General features: G+C 42.3%; 1 protein-coding gene across 2 annotated transcripts in view; it reads right to left on the bottom strand.

Annotated features, from left to right (window-relative positions):
• Positions 1–582: 582 nt before the first annotated feature.
• Positions 583–19,470, bottom strand: part of ARPC1A (actin related protein 2/3 complex subunit 1A) — a 90,420-nt gene continuing 71,532 nt past the window's right edge. The window contains exons 9-10 of one of the 2 annotated variants that reach the window (XM_073633076.1): positions 14,158–14,248; positions 583–943 (exon numbers count right to left, since the gene is read on the bottom strand). In XM_073633076.1, coding sequence (XP_073489177.1) covers positions 905–943; positions 14,158–14,248 — 130 coding nt within the window. In that variant the 3' untranslated portion in view covers positions 583–904. The remainder of the gene's footprint in view (positions 944–14,157; positions 14,249–19,470) is intronic. The other variant, XM_073633077.1, reaches the window with a different exon arrangement.

Raw genomic sequence — 19,470 nt, forward strand, 5'->3', positions numbered from 1 at the left:
CACTGTAATAATGTCACTGGTCCCCAAATAGTGTTAGGTTTCCGATTTGTCCACAGCCCCGCTATAAGTCGCTGATCACTGCCATTACTAGTAAAAAAAATAAAAATTCCATAAAAAGATCCCATAGTTTGTAGGCGCTATAACTTTTGCGCAAACCAATCAATATACACTTATTGGGAAATTTTTGTTAGCAAAAATATGTAGCATACCATATATTGGCCTAAATTTATGAAGGATTTTGAACATTTTTTATTGGATATGTTTTATAGCAGAAAGTAAAAAGGGGTTTTTTTTTTCAGTCTTTTTTTGTTTATAGCGCAAAAAACAAAACCCGCAGGATAAGATCCACCATAAGAAAGCTCTATTTGTGGGAAAAAAGGACATAAATTTTATTTGCGTACAGCATTGCATGACTGCGCAATTTGTCAGTTAAAGTAACGCAGTGCCGTATTGCAAAAAATGGCCTGGTCATGAAGGAAGGTAAATGTTCCGGTGCTGAAGTGGTTAAATATTGTAAAACCATTCCATAAAAAAAATTAAAAATAAATAAAAAAATGTAAAGGATTAGAACAAGGCAAGTCATTTTAGAAGCCAAAATTTTCCACATTTTATTTTCTAGAAGATAATTCACAAAACGACTGATGCTTTTATTCATGTATTTCTGGTCCCACACAATGCTTAAGTAATATAATTTCAAAACCCAAAAAATCAGACTCGTTTGTATTGATGCATTGTGCTTTAAAAAAAAAATAGATATTTTTGGAACTGGATCTTATTACACACTGTACTTAATAACCTTCTTTACTTTTATTTCAAGTGTACAACAGGTCAGCAAAAAGTCACAGAACATCTTAAGAGTTTTGCAGCTTTGCTTATTTGTCATGCTTGTGCAGTTGCTCTTCAGTTACATAATGCGCAGGCCTTGAATGTAAGATTCCAGAGTCTGAAAGATTAAAAATACAAATGTTTAGTAAATTAGGAAGAATATCATTACAAATACTGAGACAAAACTAAAGGGGTTTTCCATCTGATAGTAGTTAGACTCCCGCTATAAAACCTCACAAGCGTACCTCTTCTCAGACACTGAATTTATAGCATATTTTCAGCTCATTATGTTTATCATTAATAATAAACTTAATACAAATAAAACACCAGGACTCGAGGCTTACACCCGAGATTCCTCAGAGAACTCAGGTTATAGCCAGATCATTGTTCCTAATCTCTAATCTTTGTGGACAGCATATTGACAGGAATTGTACCAGCTGATTGGAGAAAAGCTAAATATTCAAAAAAGGACAGAGACAAATCCTTGGAAACTACAGGCAAGTCAGCCTAACATCAATAGTAGGTAAATTATTGGAGGGGATAAGGGATTATATCCACAAATTTACTGAAGAAAAAAATATCAGTAGTAGTCATCAGCATGGGTTTACGAAGGGTCATTCTTGCCAGGCCAATCTGTTAACATTCTACGAGGAAGTGAGCTGCCATCTAGACAGGGGAAGGCCTATGGATTTAGTGTACCTGGATTTTGAAAAGGCATTTGATACAGTCCCCATAAATGCTTAAACTACAAGCTGAGGTCTGTTCGCATAGACCATAAGGTTTTTATTGGGTAACAAACTAGTTACAAGGATGCGTCCAAAGGGTGGTGATAAATAACGTGTACTCAGACTGGTCTGGAGTGGTAAGTGGGGTACCCCAAGGTCCTGTCTTGGGACCAATTCTATTCAATTTATTCATAAATGATATAAAGTATGGGATAAATAGCTCAATCTCAGTTTTTGCGGACGACACAAAATAAGCAGGGCAATAATTTCACATCAGGATATAGAAATTTTACACAAAGACCTAAACAAAATAATGGAGTGGGCAAATACATGGCAAATGAGGTTTAATGTGAAGAAATGTAAAGTAATGCACTTGGGGGCAAAAAAACATAAATGCAAACTACTCACTAGGGGGAGAACCGCTGGGGGAATTAAGGAAGGAAAAAGATTTGGGGGTCCTAGTAGATGCCAGATTGAGCAATAGCATGCAATGTCAAGCTGTAGCTACCAAACCCTTCAGAATAATAGCATGCATAAAAAAAGGGATATACTCCAGAGATAAAACGATAATCCTACCACTATAAAACTCTGGTTCGATCACATCCAGAGTACTCTGTCCAGTTCTGGTCACCAGTCCTCAGAAGATATGTGCTGGAACTGGAGAGAGTCCAAAGAAAGGCAACAAAACTAATAAGGGGACTGGAGAACCTCAATTACGAGGAATGCCTGCAAGCACTAAATTTATTCTCGCTGGAGAAAGGACGCTTGAGAGGAGATATGATCGCAATTTAAAAATATCTCAACAATTCAGTCTCAAGGAGTGTAAGAGGACACGGGCCACACAATGAGATTGGAGGAGAAGCGGTTTGACCTTAAACTGCGCAGGGGATTTTTCACTGTCAGGGCAATAAGGATTTGGAACTCTCTTCCACAAGTGGTGGTGTCAGCAGGGAGTATGGATATTTTTTAAGAGACTCTTGGACGTGCATCTTAAAGAATGTAACATACAGGGATGTGGGAAATAATTACAGACACTAACACACGTGCACCTACACAGGTTGAACTGGATGGTCTATTGTCTTTATTCTACCCTACCTATTATGTAATATATGGAGTAATATTATATAGTGCTCTAACAGTAACCTTCTCCCTGATCTGCTGGTTTGGCAGGTTAGAACATTGAAGAATTGGATTATAAGATAAAGGCCGGGTTCACACTAGTGCGAATAAGAAATGGGTAAGACCTCGTGGGCTGCCAAAAAACTATAAACTACCGTGAACTAAAAACTGAAAAAGCTGCCTGCACTTCCCCACAATGTGAAAAAACAAATGTATATAAATGTGCTGCGCTACTCCTAACCAAGTTAGGTTGTATTGATTGTTGGTTAGGAGTAGCGCAGCACATTTATATACATTCACACTGGTACGACAAACGCTCCGTCATTGGGAGCTCATGTCGCATGACGTGTGAAAATCAATGTTTCCCTATGGGAGCCATCTTAACTGGTCCGACACAAGTCGGTCCGACTTTAAAAATGCTCCTTGCACTACTTTGATTCTACTTCAGCCCATTGAATATCACTGAAGTCGGATTGCCGTCTTGGCTGATCCGACTTTGGCATGCGACTTGTGCTCTGATCATCCTGAAGGGGAATTCCACGCCAAATAAAAAAAAAAAAAAAAAAAACACAGCATTGGTTCCTCCTCCAAGAGCATACCAGACCCTTTGGTCTGGTATTTATCTTAAGGGTAACGCCCCACACCGAAAAAACGGCGTGGGGGTTTCCCCAAAATCCATACCAGACCCTTATCTGAGCAAGCAGCCTGGCAGGTCAGGAAAGGGGGTGGGGACGAGCGAGGAGCACCCCCACCCCAAACCGTACCAGGCAGCATGCCCTCAACATGGCGCGGGGGAGTGCTTTGGGGCCCCCCACCACAAAGCACCCTGTCCCTATGTAAGCAGCTACGGCATCTCTTCCGCCTTTTTCTCCCCTCTCCGGCTCTTCTGCCTCCTCCGTCGATGTCTTCTGCCTGTGCCGGTTCTTCTCCGCTCTCTCTTCGGGGTCTCCTCCTGCTGTCTCCTCGCTCTTGTCTGCTGTCTTCTCCCTCTGTTCTTCTTCAGCTGTTGACCCGGCGCTCTCTCCCACTCTAATGCCGGGTGCGCGGTGTGCCACTACTTATATAGGCATGGGGCGGGGTCATCAGAGACCTGCCCCTTATGATGCCACTGTCCATCAAGCCCGGGGGGTGATGTCATAAGGGGCGGGGCCTCCAAATGACGGCACACGGTGACCCCGCCCCACGCCAATATAAGTAGTGGCACACCGTGCACCCAGCATTAGAGCGGGAGAGAGCGTCAAGTCAAAATTGGAAGAACAACAGATGGAGAAGACAGCGGAGAAGATCCAGCAAAAGAGCGAGAAGATAGCGGAGAAGACCCAGCAGAGGCAGAAGACAGAGGGAGAAGACCCAGAGAGGGCTAGAAGACTTCAGCAGAGAAGAGCCGGAGAGGGGAGAAGAAGTCGGAAGAGACGCCAGAGCTGCCTTAATAAATTACTTTAACACCCTGTGTTTTATTTTTGAGACTTTTCAGGTAAATGGGTAGGAGTACAATGTACTCCATACTCATTCACATAGGGTGGGGGGCCGGGATCTGGGGGCCCCCTTGTTAAAGGGGGCTCCCAGATTCCAATAAGCCCCCCCCCCCGCAGACCCCCCGACAACCAACGGCCAGGGTTGTCGGGAAGTGGCCCTTGTCCTCATCAACATAGGGACAAGGTGCTTTGGGGTGGCCCCTCTGCCACCCCAAATCATCCACCCCCCATGTTGAGGGGATGTGGCCTGGTATGGTTCAGGAGGGTGGGCGCTCACTCGTCCCCACTCCCTTTCCTGACCTGCCAGGCTGTGTGCTCGGATATGGATTTTGGGTGGGACTGAAGGGCCTGGTATGCTCTTGGAGGGGGAACCCATGCCGTTTTTTTTTTAATTTGGCGTTAAGTTCCCCCTAAAGGTTCATACCAGACACAGTGCCTGGTATTGTCAGGGATCAAAGTCGGATCCCTGTTCATTGAAGTCGGATGCATGTTGGACTTCAAGTCGCAGGGCAAAGTCGGATCCAAATTGGTACGACTGTTGTGTCGTACCAGTGTGAACCCAGCCACAGAGACTATTCTTTAATTAACATATAAGATGTGCTACAACCCATAACATACAGCGCTTACATTACAGCTGAATAGGAACATAGGAATATTTTTTTTTTTTTTTTACCTTTCCACCAATTGTGCTAATTAATTGTAGGAAATAGTTCCCAGAACCTAAAGCCCAACTGAACTTCTAGTAGAAATCAGCTAAGTACATGCCAGGTGAATCAAAAACATGTACAGTCTGTGCTTGATTTCTTTCTAAAGCAGCCATAGGATGAAATAGAAATTTTTTGTATTTACTGTAAAATCCTTTTCATGGAGTCTAGTGAAGGACAGAGGGTTTGAAGGATTGGAGACTAGAAAAAAAAAAAAACGGGGCCAGCCCAGGATAAACTTTCTCCTGACTTGAGATGAGCTTGGATGTTTTCCATCTCTATCCAAACATCAAAAATCACTTTTTTTTTTTTATCCCCCAATCAGCTACGCGTCTGGTCACTTCCCATCCTGCAACACACGTAAATAATGGGGTGGGATGCTGGCGACAGCCACAGAGAGATCTGAGGGATGTTTAAATCTTACTACAAAGAGTACTTAAGGCAAAGCCTTAACAGTCAGATTAAAAAAAAAAAAAAAATGTTGAAAACAAACATGAAAATTGTCAACACCAAATAAAAGAACCAGAGGATCAGGGGCATTTTGATTGCCATACACAAGTCGGTCCCCTTCAGTTGCAGTAGAGAGACTGCAGACCCAGATGGTAGGTACCTTTTACTGCAAGGTACTATTCAGGACACGGAGGTCACTATCCTAACTTATTATGCTCCAAATAAAAATCCCGGACCTTTCCTCTCCCATATCTGCTCCCTGTTGCAGTCTCACCAGAGAGGCACTCTCCACTTAGCGGGAGACTCTAATGTTACGTTAAACCCTGCTTTAGATAAGTACCCCTTCAGAACACAAGGCTCCATCACCCGATTTAAAAAAATGTATGCATTCTCTACAAAGTCATGACCTGGTAGATATCTGGAGAGAGCTACATCCCATTGGCAGGGACTATACCCATTACTCCCATCCTCATCATTCCCATTCCAGAATTGACCATATGTTTGTTCTGAGGAAACATCTCACCCTGGTTGTGTCTGCTTCCATTTTAGCAGCCCCTTAGACAGACCGTGATCCCTTTTTGGTCATATGCCACTCGCTACTCAGCAAACCGCAATATTCCCCTTGGACTATGAATGACTCGCTCTTATCTTTAAAGGAAGTCCCTACCGATATTACACAAGCAAGTGTGGAATATTTCAGGCTTAACGCTGGGTCAGTTTCCTCAGAGGTGACTCTCTGGGAAGCATACAAAGCAGTACTCAGGGGGCATATAATTCAACTGGCAGCAAAACGCAAACGAGAAGGAATAGCAATGCGGCACTCCTTAGAAGCGTGCCTAGACTCCCTATCCACTATTTTTAAACAGTCCCCTTCTCCGGCTAATCGTAAATTATTAGATGGGGTGCGTATAGAACTTGATCTATGCCTCACTGAAGAGGCAGAACGTACATTATGCTGGGCCCACCAGAAATGGTATGCCAAAGCCAACAGACCCAACTCAATGCTGGCCAACAGGCTGCACACCTTTACCCCAAAACACAACCCTATCACTCTTTGCACTAGACATAATGTTCTCACAGGTAACCCATTGAAAGTGTTGGAAGAATTTAGGCACCGCCACACCACCCTCTACAAGGCCCCCACTCAGCCTCCTACCCAAGACCTGACATCCTTCCTGACAGGACTGACATTGCCTAAACTGTCCTATACCCACAATTCATTAATGGACCGAGACATTCAGTTAACGGAAGTACAGGGCATAAAAGAACTGAAAGTAGGCAAACGTCCAGGCCCGGATGGCTTCACGGCCCTTTACTATAGGAAGTTAGCACTTCGTTAGACGTCTTAGCCCCCCCATTTAACGACCATGTTCAATGCAGTAAAAGATGGCCATGCATTCACCCCTAACCTCTTAACCGCCAATATTGTTATGATTCTAAAACCCTACCGTGACCACTCGTCTTGGACCAATTTCGGGCCCATCTCACTTATTAATGTAGACATTAAAATATTGACCAAGATCTTGGCCAATTGTTTACACTCCTTCTTACCACGCCTGATCAAAAAGGACCAGGTGAGGTTCGTTCCAGGGCGACAAGCAGGAGACGCTATTAGACGTATAATACAGCTTCAGCACATAGCCCATAGCCGATCTATAGCAACTATATTACTGTCTCTTGACATGAACAAGGCCTTCAACACTTTGTCCTGGCCTTACCTGACGACGGTACTCAGCCACTATGGCTTCGGATCGTCATTCTTGCAATGGGTAATGGCACTATATGACTCCCCCCAGGCTAAGGTCAAATACTATGGTTTCGAATCAGCCCCCTTTTCCATCAAGAGGGGAACCCGGCAAGGCTGCCCACTCTCCGCACTCCTATTTATTTTGGCCATGGAACCGTTGGCAGAGGCGATCTGATCTCATCCAGACGTAACTGGTGTTGAAATAGCAGGCACATCCCATAAGATATCACTGTTCGCAGACGATATCCTTTTTACCCTGACAAACCCTAGAATCACCCTACCTAACCTGTTCTCTCTACTGGACTCCTTTGCCTCCCTCTCTGGCTTGTCCGTTAACCCCACCAAATCAAAAGCCATATCAATCAATCTTCGACCCTCGGACTTGATAACCTTAAAAAACACCTTCCCGTTCCAATGGCTGACCTCATTACCCTACCTGGGGAACCGGCTCACCCCCAACCTACGCGGGGCTCTATAAGGCAAACTTTCCTCCTATACTTAAAGCGGGAGTCCGGCGACCAATTTTTTTTTTTTTTTAGGTCATTGAGACACTTTGCTAACCCCAAAATAATACTCACAGTTTGGTTGTAATATTCCCGCCTCTGTCTGTTTTCATACTGAAAAATAACTTAAAAAAATGTGATGTTTCCATCTTGCTTGTTGGCATGTGAAGCCCACAAGCATTGATTTCCTGGATGCGGTGAATGCTGTTCATTCACAGCTTGTTTACACGCATGATCATTGTTTCCGCACTGAATCTTGGAAAGCCTGACACTAAGCTCCCAGGAGACAGTGTGGCGCCGTGGAAAGGCAATAAACACGCCTACTCCCATGGGAGGAGAGACAGGAAGTGCCACAATAAAGTACAATATAAAGGTAATTACAGTGATAAAAAAAAATTTTGTGCGGCATTTGAACATCTATGCAATTAACTGATGGCGGTAAGATTAAGTTAAAAATTTGAGTGGAACCCCGCTTTAAGAAGCTGACGGACATGTTGTCCTCCTGGGCTCATCTCCCATTATCCTGGTTCGGTAGGATCGTGGCAATTCGTATGACATACCTGCTGATATTACTTTACTTCTTTAGAGTCCTACCGGTCCCGATTCCGCCGCATATCCTTAGAATACATCAGCGTAAAATCCTGAAATTTGTGTGGGGTTCTACCCGTCCCAGGATCAATAAGCAAATATTATATGCCCACGGAATCAATGGAGGACTCTCAGTCCCTAACCTAAAAACCTACTATATAGCCGTTATCCCAACTCCATGCACAACACCAAATGCCGCTATGAGCCACCATAGACCTAGTGGACTTGCACCGAACACCCATCTCCTCGTTGCCCTGGCTCCCCCCCACACATCACCCTCTCGTGACAGGGCCGTGTCTTTCCCATTCCCTTCACATATGGGACTCGGTCAAGTATTCGGCCGGCCTGATTTCTCCTTATCTACCCTTACTTCAACTTTGCCAGTGCCCATTGTTCCCACCAGGCTGCGAAAATCCCCAGCAGTTCTCCTGGTGGAATACAAATGATTTCACAGACATCCACTTTTTTTTTACCCCCACTAGGATAATATCATTTTAGGCTCTACGCTCCTCTCACGATATCCCGTTACGCGAACACTACAGCTACCTAGAGATTCGCCATTTTCTCCAGGGGCTTTCGACCGACCCCTTATACTTTGACCCCTTTTCAGAACTTCTGCAGAGCAAGACCCCAAATCTCGGGTTTATTATCACTGATCTATTCCTCTATTATTACCTCTAAAAAAAAACACCGACATGGCCTTATCACCTTCAATGGGAAAGGGAACTAGGAAAACAGCTAGATCCAGAGGACTGGCATGTCATGACTTCAACAATATCCAAATGCTCAAAGAACGTTATCTTTTTAGAAAATGCCTATAAGGTACTTTACAGGTAGTACTACACACCGGCTAGACTGGCCCGTTTCATTCCAGCCTACTCCCCCCCATGTTTCCGAGGGTGCTCCCAGGAAGGCACAGTGACGCACATCTGGTGGACCTGTCCGAGGGTACGCAGGTTATGGATCAGAGTTTACTCCCTCCTCCGAAACATACTCCATGCTGACCTCAAAAAAGATCCATACGAAGCACTTTTCTGCAACCCAATAGCAGAGCTGCTTCGCCCGGAGCCCCAGCTGGCTCTGCATCTCTTTACTGCAACCAAACTAACAATAGCTAGGGCATGGAAGACACAAACACTAAGTTTTGAGGCGGTTAAAAATCGCATGGACTGATATAATGGTTAACGAAAAGCTGACTGCTGTCCTTTCGGACACTCATGATAAATTCCTGAAGGTATGGAGGCCATAGGTTGAATATACTAAACCCACCAGATTTGATACCACCCTTCTTCGGATTTATTGCACTCTTGCTCCCCACCGCGAGGACCCCCCCCCCTTTTTTTTTCCCTCTCTCCTTCCCCCCTATTCTTTACTCCTCCCCTCTTCGCTAATCTCAACTCCTAGTTCTTCTTTAACCTCCCTCTCAATGCTTTTACTTCTCAGTTGCACTTAAGAATCCATCTGGCCACCGGGCATAGCCTCGGATGAGATGGTTACATGGATAGATACTCAGGACTATTTACAGTTAGGCCCCTGTTGAGACAAACTTTTCAAGTATTAGTTAAAAATCGGACGCAGTCCTATGGGCATTCCTGAAACCTTAGTGTGTCCAACCACTTTCATGTTTCCAACGTACAACTGTTTTCAGTCTCCGTTATATTCTTATTGTTTTGTTTTTCTTTGATTTACTAGCACACTTATTTTACTTTATGTTTAAATTTTAGGTTATGTTTATTCATGATGCATTCTCTACAATGTGAAATTGCTATGACTATCAAAACCTTTTGTAAAAGAAAAGAACCAGAGGATCAACCTGGTGTTCCAAACTAGGACAGGTAATTATCACAAGATAGAAACTACTACCTGAAAGATGGTGAACTCAAACGAACAATCTGGAGGACAATCAATCATGCACCATAAACAAAACAGGCGGATAACAAAAAAAAAAGTTTTCTGGGATAAAGGCTGACGCCTAGAATGCCTGACATTTCACTATGGGGAAGGGAAATGTTACACAGATATGCAAACAAAAAGACCAACCAGGTAACAGTCAAAAGCTGACGTAAACACCCGTTACCCTTGAATTTAGAGAAGAAAGGGTTGGATAAACAAAGGCACCTTTAGACAAAAAGGCTAACCAGAGGCTCAAGTGGAACACCTTCAACTCTTTAGACCAAGGAGAGGCAAGGTCTCTCAAGGGATATCCATGGAAACAAACCTCTCCTAAAACTGAAGAGGGAAGAAACCATAAACTGGAAAAAAAAAGTAGGGTAGTAAAGCATAAATGTAACGTGACCAGCATTTAAAAAAAGAAGCAAATAAATTTATTTGGAAGTATTTTTTTTACTCTATTTCCCAAATAGTAGCATATGCTCCTGGATTAACTTATACATGTCCAATGCTGGCTATTACCATGTGAGTACTCAGTGACTGGGTCACACCAGAGATTGTGCCACGGCTCTGGCCCTGGAGAACACTCATCGACTAACACAGTACAAAAAGGTTTGGATAGTGGCACAACGCGGAGTACAGTGCCTGAAGGTCAATTCGACGCTAGCCTCACCACAACCAAAAGCCTGTGCAATATGCAGGTCTTTAAAGACTGGGTCACAGAAGAAGCTGGGTTATAGCTCTGGGACCTGGAGAACGCCCTGAAGCTAAACTGACAGTGCACAGAGGTCTGAAAAGGTTTAATTCCAGACCAACCCCATAATCTTCTGGTCCAGCGGTGTCCACGTGGAGAATGGAAACAGGAACGAGGTATTTCTGTAAGGTGGGTGGGGTTAGGTGGAAAGGCAACACCTCTGAAAAACGGTTGGTGGATGAGATGAGATTGGCAGATGGGGCTGTCCATTGTGCCATAGCGGCATCAGAAGCAAAGACTAAGTTCCTACCAAAGTGCCAGTAGGGATGACATGAAGGGGTTTTGACGAAAAGAAAAAGAAAAAATAGTAAAAGTATTGACTATCTGTCCTTGAGTGGACATACACAGACCGAGCAGGTTGGCACACAGAATACAGGGGGAGAGTGTTTAATAATTGGTGAATGAAATCTTAAACGCTTGCCGACCAGCGCACGCCGATGTACGTCGGTAAAATGGCGCTGGTAGGCAAAAGGGCGTACAGGTACGTCCCCTTTAAGAAGCGGTGTCGCGGGAGCGCACCCCTGTGGATCCGTGAGTCCCGCGGACTCGATGTCTGCCGGGTGCTCGCGATCGTGTCACGGAGAGGAAGAACGGGGAGATGCTTTTGTAAACAAAGCATTTCCCCGAGAGCAGTGATCACTGTCCTGTGTGTTAAAGCCCAGCCTAACAGTTAGAATCACTCCCTAGGACAAAATTAACCCCTTCACTGCCCCCTAGTGGTTAACCCCTTCACTGCCAGTGTCATTTACACAGTAATCATCAATGCATTTTTATAGCATCGATCGCTGTATAAATGACAATGGTCCCAAAATAGTGTAAAAAATGTCTGAGGTGTCCGCCATAATGTCGCAGTCCCAATAAAAATCGCAGATCGCCGCCATTACTAATAAAAGAAATTAAAAATGCCATAAAACTATCCCCTATTTTGTAGACGCTATAAATTTTGCACAAACCATTCAATATATGCTTATTGCGATTTTTTTTTACCAAAAATATGTCAAAGAATACATATTGGCCTAAACTGAGGAAAAAAATTGTTTTTTTTAAAATATATTTTTGGGGGATATTTATTATAGCAAAAAGTAAAAAATATTGCGTATATAAATGCGTGTAAATATTCAAAATTGTTGTTTTTTTGTTTATAGCGCATAAATAAAAACCGCAGAGGCGATCAAATACCACCAAATGAAAGCTCTATTTGTGAGAAAAAAAGGACGTCAATTTTGTTTGGATACAACGTCGCATGACCGCGCAACTGTCAGTTAAAGCGATGCAGTGCAGAACCACAAAAAGTGCTCTGGTCAGGAAGGGGGGAAAATCCTGCAGGGCTGAAATGATTAAAGATGTGGTGGAAATATATAGGTGTAAATGAAAGGGTAAGGTAAGAAACTGAAAACGATCTTAGGCAAAGAGGCTAAAAAGAATTTTCTGATAAATATGAGAATTGTGGGTAGTAATATATTGCATGAAGTACAGTGGGTAATTATAGATGAGCGCAGTCAATGTGTTGTTATCAGCTAGAAGGAAGAATCTACGATAGTGAAGAATTAGAAATAAACACTGTCATTTAACAGAGTCCATGGGGGAATGCTAGGTGTTTAGGGAGAAAAGCCAGTAGGTTTCCCTTTCACACAATCAAAAGATTGTGTCACTTCTGGCTTCAGATCCTGCATTTACTGGCCAGTACAGAAAGGGAACACATCTAACCAAGCCAATCTGTGCTTGGTTACATGCTGTGAAGGGCAGGGGAGACATTGGGGTCTATCAGACCCCTAATGTCTTAATAAAGAGTACCTGTCACCTGCCCGATGATATCACATGGGGGTTTATATACCCCTTGTGGTAGCAATCATGTAAAAATAAATGAAAAAAGTTTTAAAAAATAAAATTATAAAGCATATGAAAAATAAATAAATAAATAAATAGCTGTAACCCCTGTTGCCCTGGTACAAACGGAAGCCCAGGGTGTGCACGGGTATGAATACCACGGTTGCACCAAATGTGTTACATATCGCCGCAAATGTTAGAGTGAGAGAAATAATTCTAGCACAAGAGCTACATTTAAAGCGTCACCTATGGTGATTCTTGGGCACTGTAGATTTTTGCGATATCACGTACGTGTGCAATTTTTTAAACATGGCAAGTTTGGTATCAATTTACTTGACGCAACCTCATCTTTTATATTTTAACCAACAAACGGGCATTATATTGTGTGTTTTTGTACTAATATTTATTTGATATTTTTCTCTGAAAATTTCCCCTATCTCTCAATGGACAAAAACACAAGCCTGTCCAACAACAATAGCTAGAGAGTGGGACCCTTGTTCAATGTGTGAAAGCAGTGGTCCCTGCAAAGTGTATTTTCAATGTACTGAACTTATGTAGAGAGACCTCTGCTTCTCCACAGAGAACAAGGGTCACACTCTGCATCATGATGGCAGGGGACATGCTTGTCTACTCAGGCTATGGATGCTTTCTAAAGAAAGCCAACTGCTGGACATATTTTGTTTTGATACACCTGGAATGTATTTAGCCAATGTACTGAAGGTTCAATTTGGCTTTCACAGATCTTAAATATGTCTCAGGGTAATTTTGTTAAAGGAAATCTGTGCTTAAAGGAATGAGAAGACTATCACTTTATTTCCAAAAATGCTAGAGGCCTGACTAAATTGAGTCAAAAGCTTCAATGCTTTCAATTACTGACCTGGAACATATGTGCAGTTCAGGAGTTCTGACTTTCAGCTAGTATTTTCAGAAAAAGAACGGTTCTGTATTCCTCTCAGTATAGGATTCCTTTAAAGGGGTTGTAAAGGTTTGTTTATTTTATTTTTTTAAATAACAAACATATTATACTTACCTGCTCTGTGCAAGGGTTTTGAACAGAGCAGCCCAGATCCCCCTACTCTGAGGTGCTCCAGCGGCGCTCCTGGCTCCTCCTCTTCATCGACCTGAACGGAGAGCCACTTAACATGGGGACACCCGTGCAGGTGTGCTCACGAGTCCCACTGCTGCCTCCATTGACACAGACAGCAGGACTCGGCCCCGCCCCCCACGTCACTGGATTTAATTGACAGCAGCGAGAGCCAATGGCTCCTGCTGCTATCAATCTATCCAATGAGAATGGAGATAGCGGCTGGAGTCACTGGGCTCGTGCGCATCACTGGAACGGACTGGCTCGGGAGGAAAAAAGGTTTCTACCCAGTTGCAGCACAGAAGGTTTTTCACCCTAATGCATAGAATGCATTAAGGTGAAAAACCTGGAGACTTTACAACCTCTTTAACAATGAACCTAAGCATGTCACAGGAGTAGTCTATATGCCCACTGTTGAAAACAGCCAACATATATACACAAAAATTAACATAAATAAGAAACTGACCTTAAAGTCCCAGATAGTCATTGCACCATCGATGCCAGTAGTACAGAACTTGCGACAATCAGATTTGTCCCCCTCATAAATAGATACCTGGCTGTAGGACAGAAAAATAAATTACAAGACAGCAATTATAGCAATCTGGAAATAGATTAGTGTCACTGCATTAGAATAGAACATATAATTCAGCCACTATATATAGGAACCCTAATGTTGTCCAAAGATAACAGGAACCTTTTAACGCCAGCAACGATGAAAAGGGACCTGCTTGACAATGTGGCAAGCCTGCTGGAGAAAAAAAAAGGGGGAGCACATAGAGTATCTACAATACGTGCACAATTCCCTATGTTTTGTCTCTATAGAACCATTTATAACCCCTTCATGCCTAAGGGTAAAACAAATCTAAATGCATAAGCACAAACTTGGAATTGTGTTAGTAAAATTTTACATATCATCCCCACTACTTTATGCATTCAGGTGGATTATACTGCGCTTTTTTCAGGACAAATTGGGCTTTCACTTGGTGGTAAATGGTAATGAATATTTCCTGATTTTTTTTTTTTTTTTAATTATCAAAGGAAAACTGGCCCAAAATAGAAAAAAAAATGTAGATATATATTTCTTGCTACTACCATAACCTTTCACCAAAGAACAAGCCAGATTCAATTCTCCTGCTCCTGACGATCGCAGCGATACTACGTATGTGTAGGTTAGCACAGCCCAAAAACAATAGTGCTCATTTTGCATTTTATTTTTATCCTACCTAAAATACACTGACACTAGGGCCGAAACAACTAATCGATTAATCGACAACTAATCGATTATGAAATTAATCGACTACTATTTTCATAATCAATTAATCGCTAGTAACATAATGGGGTTAAAAAAAGCTAAAATGAGCCCTTTATAGTACAAAAAGAGCAAATAATCTCTACTGTAAACATTACTTTCACTGTTGCAGAGTAAAAAAATGAAGGGCTAATTTTTATTTATTTATTTTTTTAACTCCATTATGTTACTAAATGTCTGAGGCCTGGTTCCCACTCGTGTGTTTTTTTGGTGCTTTTTGCAGAAATGCACTACAGTTCATTTAACGTTCACATCTATGCTTTTTTTTCAGCTGCTGTGTATTTGGAAAGGGACAAGGACCTTTTTCAATGCAAAACGGCGTTTTTTTGGTTCAATATACTTCAATGGAGAAGCTGCAGAAAAGCATATAATATTACAGTTCTGTTTGAAAATCTGCAAAACAGTCTAGAACTTTTTTTTTTCGTTAATTAAAAAAAATTTGATCCGAGTCTGATGACATTTACAAGATTCAACCTCTAATAGTATATCTCCTCTTATAGTATATAGAGTATATCTCTTCTGTCTGTTATTCTCAGAGTGAATTAACCACTTCAGCCCCGGAAGGATTTACCCCCTTCCTGACCAGAGCACTTTTTCCAATTTGGCACTGCGTCGCTTTAACTGCTAATTGCGCGGTCATGCAATGCTGTACCCAAACTAAATTTGCGTCCTTTTCTTCCCACAAATAGAGCTTTCTTTTGATGGTATTTGATCACCTCTGCGGTTTTTATTTTTTGCGCTATAAACAGAAAAAGACCGAAAATTTTGAAAAAAATGATATTTTCTACTTTTTGTTCTAAAAAAAATCCAATAAACTCAATTTTAGTCATACATTTAGGCCAAAATGTATTTGGCCACATGTCTTTGGTAAAAAAAATGTCAATAAGTGTATATTTATTGGTTTGCGCAAAAGTTATAGCGCCTACAAACTAGGGTACATTTTCTGGAATTTACACAGCCTTTAATTTATGACTGCCTATGTCGTTTCTTGAGGTGCTAAAATGGCAGGGCAGTACAAAACCCCCCCAAATGACCCCAATTTGGAAAGTAGACACCTCAAGGAAATTGCTGAGAGGCATGTTGAGCCCATTGAATATTCATTTTTTTTGTCCCAAGTGATTGAATAATGACAAAAAAAAAAAAAAAAAATTACAAAAAGTTGTCACTAAATGATATATTGCTCACACAGGCCATGGGCATATGTGGAATTGCACCCCAAAATACATTTAGCTGCTTCTCCTGAGTATGGGGATACCACATGTGTGGGACTTTTTGGGAGCCTAGCCGCATACGGGGCCCCGAAAACCAATCACTGCCTTCAGGATTTCTAAGGGCGTACATTTTTGATTTTACTCCTCACTACCTATCACAGTTTTGAAGGCCATAAAATGCCCAGATGGCACAAACCCCCCCCCAAAATGACCCCATTTTGGAAAGTAGACACCCCAAGCTATTTGCTGAGAGGCATGTTGAGTCCATGGAATATTTTATATTTTGACACAAGTTGCGGGAAAGTGACAATTTATTTATTTATTTATTTTTTTGCACAAAGTTGTCACTAAATGATTTATTGCTCACACAGGTCATGGGCATATGTGGAATTGCACCCCAAAATACATTCTGCTGCTTCTCTTGAGTACGGGGATACCACATGTGTGGGACTTTTTAGGAGCCTAGCCGCGTACGGGGCCCTGAAAACCAATCACCGCCTTCAGGATTTCTAAGGGTGTACATTTTTGATTTCACTCTTCACTGCCTATCACCGTTTCGGAGGCCATGGAATGCCCAGGTGGCACAAACCCCCCCCAAATGACCCCATTTTGGAAAGTAGACACCCCAAGCTATTTGCTGAGAGGCATGGTGAGTATTTTGCAGCTCTCATTTGTTTTTGAAAATGAAGAAAGACAAAAAAAAAAAATTTTTTTTTTTCTTTTTTTAATTTTCAAAACTTTGTGACAAAAAGTGAGGTCTGCAAAATACTCACTATACCACTCAGCAAATAGCTTTGGGTGTCTACTTTCCAAAATGGAGTCATTTGGGGGGGTTTTGTGCCACCTGGGCTTTCCATGGCCTCCGAGACTGTGATAGGCAGTGAAGAGTGAAATCAAAAATTTACGCCCTTAGAAAGCCTGAAGGCGGTGCTTGGTCATTTGGGGGGGGGGGGGTTTGAACTGTCCTGGCATTTTATGCACAACATTTAGAAGCTTATGTCACACATCACCCACTCTTCTAACCACTTGAAGACAAAGCCCTTTCTGACACTTTTTGATTACAAGAAAAAATTATTTTTTTTTTGCAAGAAAATTACTTTGAACCCCCACACATTACAAAAATATATAAAGCAAATGCCCTACAGATTAAAATGGTGGGTGTTTCATTTTTTTTTTCACACAGTATTTGCGCAGAGATTTTTCAAACGCATTTTTTGGGGAAAAAACACACTTTTTTACATTTCAATGCACTAAAACACACTATATTGCCCAAATGTTTGATGAAATAAAAAAGATGATCTTAGGCCGAGTACATGGATACCAAACATGACATGCTTTACAATTGCGCACAAACGTGCAGTGGCAACAAAATAAATACATTTTTAAAAGCCTTTAAAAGCCTTTACAGGTTACCACTTTAGATTTACAGAGGAGGTCTACTGCTAAAATTACTGCCCTCGATCTGACCGTCGCGGTGATACCTCACATGCATGGTACAATTGCTGTTTATATTTGACGCCAGACCGACGCTTGCGTTCGCCTTAGCGCGAGAGCAGGGGGGACAGGGGTGCTTTTTTTTTTTTTTTTTTCTTTATTATTTTTTTGCTTTTTTATCTTATTTTAAAACTGTTCCTTTCATTTTTTTTTTTTTTAATCATTTTTATTGTTATCTCAGGGAATGTAAATATCCCCTATGATAGCAATAGGTAGTGACAGGTACTCTTTTTTGAAAAAATTGGGGTCTATTAGACCCTAGATTTCTCCTCTGCCCTCAAAGCATCTGACCACACCAAGATCGGTGTGATAAAATGCTTCCCAATGGCGCTATTTACATCCGGCGAAATCTAAGTCATAAAATGCTCGTAGCTTCCGGTTTCTTAGGCCATAGAGATGTTTGGAGCCACTCTGGTCTCTGATCAGCTCTATGGTCAGCTGGCTGAATCACCGGCTGCATTCTCAGGTTCCCTGTTGAGACAGGAGAGCCAGAGAAAAACACGGAAGACGGTGGGGGGGGGGGGCATTCTCTCCCACTGCTTGTAAAAGCAGTCTAGAGGCTAATTAGCCACTAGGATTGCTTTTACATGAAAGCCAACCGCTGGCTGAAAAGAATGATACCAAGATGATACCTAAACCTGCAAGCATCATTCTGGTATAACCACTCAAAGTCGTGAATGGTGTACCTGAAGACAAAAAAATGGTTAACAATAAAGCACAGTAAACGGTAAAGTATAAAAAATTGCATACCTGAAAAGCAAACATGATAAAACATAATAACAATAAAACATTGCAGAATAGAATACAGTAAAAAAGAGCAGAACAATAGAGAGAGAGAATAGAGAGAGAACAATAAAACGACAACTATTATTTTTTATTTTATATTTTTGTTTGTGTTTTTTTTTTTTTTTACACTTTTTTTGTAACTGTAACTTTTATAACTGTAACCGGTTCCAGGTTCGGGTCTCTCAAAATGCGATGGCATCTTGGGAGACCCTGTGAAAGTGTGCCTAGTCTGTGCAATGCTGTACCCTACGCTAATACTCAACTAGTGAATGGTAGCGTTCAAAACATTCACCAATGCAAAGACCAGGATTGTCAGGACAGGAGGGACAATAATAGCGGGTGTCACGCCTATATCCGCGCTTGCTGCAGACACAACATCTTTTTTGGGGGGGTTCGTTGGGTAGGGGTACTCGGGAGGACATAAAAATGCCTCTCATGCAGCCGACTGCATTTGGTTGGGGATGTGAATGGGGGAAGTACGGGTGCTGCAGAAGTGGTGGGTTCCCAATTAGGATTGGCGAATGCAGCAGGAAGGGCATTATGGGCACGACGGGCCTGTGTTTGTCTTCCTTTTTGGTGGCAGCGGGACACTATTTGTGCTTGCCACGTCACCAGCTTGAACTGCACTTATGGGACTCGCCACGTCACCAAGTGTTACTGCAGTGCTGGTTTGACTACGACCGGGGTGTACTAGGCCGCTGGCGCTTGCCAGTTCACCAAAACGCTACCAAAAAAACTGTTAACGATCGCAGGGATCGGGCCTGACTCTGCGAACGCTGCAGTTATGCGTTTAGTGTTTTGTAAGTGACAGTGATCGATCGATACTGCACTTGGGTGGGCTGGGCCGGGTGGAGGGGCAAAACGCAGGTGCTAGCAGGTATCTGGGCTGATCCCACTAACACTGCGTTTTTGGGAACCCTAAACTGCTGGGGACGCCAGTATAGATCTGATCGGATCAGATCAGATATTGATCAGTTCA

This window comes from Aquarana catesbeiana, linkage group LG06 (assembly GCF_042186555.1).
Source record: "Aquarana catesbeiana isolate 2022-GZ linkage group LG06, ASM4218655v1, whole genome shotgun sequence".
NCBI lineage: Eukaryota > Metazoa > Chordata > Amphibia > Anura > Ranidae > Aquarana > Aquarana catesbeiana.